Source organism: Apis dorsata, unplaced genomic scaffold (genome assembly GCF_000469605.1).
Source record: "Apis dorsata unplaced genomic scaffold, Apis dorsata 1.3 scaffold_172, whole genome shotgun sequence".
Lineage (NCBI taxonomy): Eukaryota > Metazoa > Arthropoda > Insecta > Hymenoptera > Apidae > Apis > Apis dorsata.
In genome coordinates, this window is record NW_006263460.1 from 747,178 (window position 1) to 752,072 (window position 4,895).

Genomic DNA, 4,895 nt, shown 5'->3' on the forward strand with positions numbered 1-4,895 from the left:
CAATGATAATAATCTAAGGTATCATATTCGATTGTTTGTGATTTATTTGTTTAAATAATTAATAAGATGTTCGAGTTAAGAGAAAATATTCTTTAAATTTATACGTGTTTTGAATATTTCTTAGAAATGGAATTAAATTTGTAATATATATATGGTGGTTTCTCGAATTAATTTTATCGAAAATTATATTACCAATTCTAAATATTTTCACGAAATTTCTAAATTTCGTCTGTTGGCAAGGTTTTCTTGTACGCAAATTTCTTACTACTATGCATTTCCTGTTTTTACTCTTCCTTATCTCACCTCTCGACGATTTATAATCTTGTATCATGCTCGAAGGAAGACTTTTTCTCAGTCAGATTGGATTGTGTTTTTTTTTCTTCTTTCTTTTGTTTTTAGCAATTTCGTAGACGATGCTTTAAATAAGGAAAAGAGATAGTTAGCTTAGATCATGTAAAAATTTTACGTTATTTAACCATTGTTGCCTGCGTATATGAATATTTATTTTTCATTGTTATGTCATTTCTGCAAATGTTTTAAGCAATTTATTAATAATATATCAATGTCAGATATGTGTCCAAATAATACACAATTCATCACAATAATAAATTACAGAATATTAATATATTCGTATATTATTGGAGAGTCGATTCTAAAAATCAAAATAATAACCAAAAATGTTGCTTGAGGCTCGTTTATTAATTATAAGCAATTTAGATTTGTATCGAAGCGAGACAAAGAATGACATACAGCGCCATGCTGTGGCACGTTGGTGTAACAGAGCATTTATCTCTCTCTATCTTCATCTCGCTTCGTTTAACTTTGTTAAACTTCAATTTCTTATGACTTGCAAATAAGTTTCAATCAATATTTTTACATACTAATTTTTATGTTTGCTTTGTAAAATCGATCTTCCAATAATGTTTTAAGCAGTACATTAACATCCTAAACATATTCAATGTTTGTAATGAAGTTAAATTATTTATAATTGGCATATTATTTCATATTTCATAATACATATTTTTTTTATATATTTTTAATAACTTTTTATTCTATAAAACTTTTTTGAAACTTTTTTTATATTTACATTAAATATTATTAATATAAAAAATGGAAAAAAATATTTTACGTAATTACAGCTTAACGTATCACATATTAAATTATCATAATAAAATTTTCATTAAATTTTTCAGTTTTATAATAATAATTTTTGTCAAATATATAATTTTATATGAAATATAGAAATTTTTGCAAGCAATTAAAAAAATTACATTACATAAACAAACAGATACAAAATGTTTCATAAATATGATTTGTTGTTACGGCAATATTAAAATAAATCAAAATTAATTTTATAAAACGAATTGATGTCGACAATTGATAAAAATTCTCTTCAGTTTCTTCCAGTTCAATTGCTAGCTCATTTATTTTCACGATTAAAAATATAATTGAGAAATTGTAATTTCGTAATTTGATTACGAATATTTTCAATTTATCTTTTCACTCGTAAACTTTAAATTTTGTAAAATTATCCTTTTCTTATTTTCGAAAATTTAATAAAATAGCGCGAAAATAAAAACTTTATGCTTTATGAAAAGCATAAATTAATAATAATTACACATCGAAATTACAATTTTTGTTAAAGTTTTTCCGTGAAAATAGATTTATCGAAACTATATCCGCGTCCGTTTATTTCTTTCGTTTATTCCTCGCTTGTCAATTTTAATTTAAAAAAAAAAAAAAAATTGCTCTTTCTACATTTATTTCCTATGCCTTCGGCCAATTTTAAACTTTGACGTTCGAAAGCCGTCAAATTTTTCAAACAATTTAGCGCGAAAGGTAGCCAGTCCAAATATCGGATTTAAGGTGAAAGTATGGGTCAGTGAGTTGGGTAACAGAACAAATCGTGCAGCAAATAAAGAGCAGGGATACAGAACTTGACCCGAATAGTATCACCTTTATCTCGTCTTATTCCTTTCTAAAATATTTGCTTCAAACATGTTATCGCATATTCGCATTACATTATTTACAGAGAAAGATCCGATTTACAGACTTGTCGATACACGACATACTTGAATTTTGAAGAAAATCAAGCACAAATCCTTAAATATTTTTCGAAAACAAAACAAGTACAAAGCAAATGATTCACAGTTCCAAATAATAATTTCGAATTTTCCGCCCTCTATATCAATCATTCGAATTATTCTCATTGTTGAAGTCTGACAAATCTGAAATAAATGTACAATGATACAATAATAATTTAACAAATAACGCCACGTTCGCAGCGCCACGAAGGATTTTACAAAGTCCGAAGGACTACGAGTCGCCGACACGTCCGTTGCGGCAAACCGGGCAAATTTGCCCGTTACTTTTCGGCCCTGGAACCGGGATATCCGGTATGATCACATCTCCGTTCGCATCGAGCGATTCGTTAACGAACGACGTCACGAGGGACCACAGCGACGGAATTTGGAACGAGTCTCAGGCGACCGTGCTCCAGGCAGACTCGTTGGCCCTTTTGACACCGTCCTCGAGGAGAAGGCACCTACTGCTTCTCCAGCATCAGCAACGTTCCTCGATGGACACGGAGGCGCTCGATATCGAAGAGACGATGGAATCGCGCCCATCGAGTCCAAGGATACGCCTCGAGGCTGCCACGCCTATCCAACCGTTAACGCCAAGGTAATCTATCATTGGATCTTATATCATCACACTCATTTCCATATTACTCGCCATACAAATATACCCACCTTAAATTTCACCAAGTGAATATACACTCAAGGATTTTGGGTTCAATCGTTGAAAGAAGAATCCTTCGCTAAGAATCCTCTTTGGATGTTTAGTCACATTATACAGGACCTAACCTATCGTATTACAGATCTCCCTTGATACAAACTTCGTAATCAGAGACTTTTTTTGTTCAAAATAATAATACTCTACGTGCTTGCAACGTAGTTAAATTAACTTTGACTTTGGCAAAAATTACATGTTTACCCCTCTATCTAAACCTCCCCTCTATTATTAACCCTTTGCTCTCCAACAGTGACTGAGATTGTTGTGGCAACTCGAATGGCGACAATATTTATTTAAGTTTGATCTTTTTAGAATATCTCTTCATAAATAGATTCCTAAGTTCTTCACAATCTTATGTAATCTTATCTTATGAGTAATTATCTTATGAGACTACCGAACGCAGATTTGAGTCTGAAGTTGATTCGACGAAACAGGAGTGCAAAGGGTTAAACTTCTATTATCTATTTACCCACCGTTCCAAAAAAGAACGAGTTCCAAAGAACTCGGAGAGATTAGCCACAGAGATCATCGACGATCACACACGTACACCGTTCGATCACAACAAAACACCATCGAACGTCGGCCCGTGCTAGAGACACCCCGTGTACAATCGGAAGCGATTTTTAAAGGCAATTACTTCTCAGCGTCGAATCGTGCGTCACGTCGATGAACGGAAGGCCGAGAGGCGGATTCCGTCGTCCAAGCCCCGGGCCCCCCTTGTCCCAGCCCCAGTCGCAATCCTCGAGCGAGTTCGGGCTGAGCCTGGCGCGGACCGACTCGGGCGGTCGGACCAATACGGACCTGTCCGAAACCTCGACCACCGAGGACTACGTCACTGCCAACACCTCGACCGAGACCGGGACCACTACGGGCACTTCCGCAACGACCAGCTCCTGGTCGAGGCCCCCGCAGACGTCGAGCGCAGCGGCCTCGGCCTCGGCGACAGCCACTGCCGCGGAGGGTAGCTCGTTCGAGAGCGCCAGCTCCATTTACAGCCTGGCTCGCAGCGAGGTCAGTTCTTTCTCTCTCTCTCTCTCTCTTTTATCCTCTTTTCTTTCCTCGAGTTCGGGAACCTTTTGTCGAAAAGAAAAGTTTCGAAAGAAATCGCCGATAAGGATGTGTATATATATATATATGGGGCAAGTTTTCATTTCGCGCCGAGTTTCTTCGGAGATTTCTTTCGAATCGTAGGATTTTTTTCTCTCTCTCTCTCTCTCTCGGTGTTTTAAGTTTTAAGTTTTATGATTTTATATCGGTGTTCTTTTTGATTTTGAATTTATTGAATTTAATTTGTTTTCGTAGTTTTGAGATTGATATCGCGTGAAGTTTATATATGTATATATATGTTTTGTGTATTCGTCGATATATAATAGGTTTCTTGAGACAAGGTAAGGTTTCGTTTTATCTGTGTGGAGCGCAACTCGTGAAAGATGCGCAATTAGAGGCCGATACGGTTCATTGGTATTCGAGCAACGTGCACAATCTTGGATGTTTATTTGCAGCACATATCGCTGTAATGAATACGGAACAGCCGGTCTGAATAGGGAAATATATATATATATATGTTCGTGCATAAATAAGAAAATCAGGACGAAGGGAGAAATATTTTATTTCACGTGATCAACAGTAAGAAAATGTGCGGGAAATTGAGAAAAAATGTTAAAAGTTAAAATTGTACGAAAGAGGATAATTAATGGATTAAATTAAAGGAAAATATTTCGAAATAATCGAATTAAATTCTTCGCAAAGATGGCGGGGAAATGAGAGAGGAAGAGCGAGATAAAATATAACATTTAGATCGTGAATACTTTTTTTAGATAGATTTATATAGAGATACTTTGTAATTGAATTAACGAAATATATATCTTCTTTACCTGTAATATATATTTGGATTCTATAATATATATTTTTGCAATTTTCGATTATCCGTGAATACGATTATCGATCATTAATTATTTCAATAATTATCGACTGTTATATATCGATTTATTATTTAAATCGATTTTCAATAATTCTAAAATAAATCAAGTGAATAAAATTATTTAAAATTCTTTAATTGAGTTTAAATGAAATCTCTCTCTCTCTCTCTCTCTCTCTCTCTC

General features: G+C 34.3%; 1 protein-coding gene across 1 annotated transcript in view; it reads left to right on the forward strand.

Annotated features, from left to right (window-relative positions):
- LOC102673287 overlaps nucleotides 1–4,895 on the forward strand; it is a 64,177-nt gene that overhangs the window by 45,799 nt on the left and 13,483 nt on the right. The window contains 2 exon segments of the mRNA XM_031509756.1: nucleotides 2,286–2,682; nucleotides 3,423–3,804. Of these exon segments, the coding sequence (XP_031365616.1) occupies nucleotides 2,286–2,682; nucleotides 3,423–3,804 (779 nt within the window).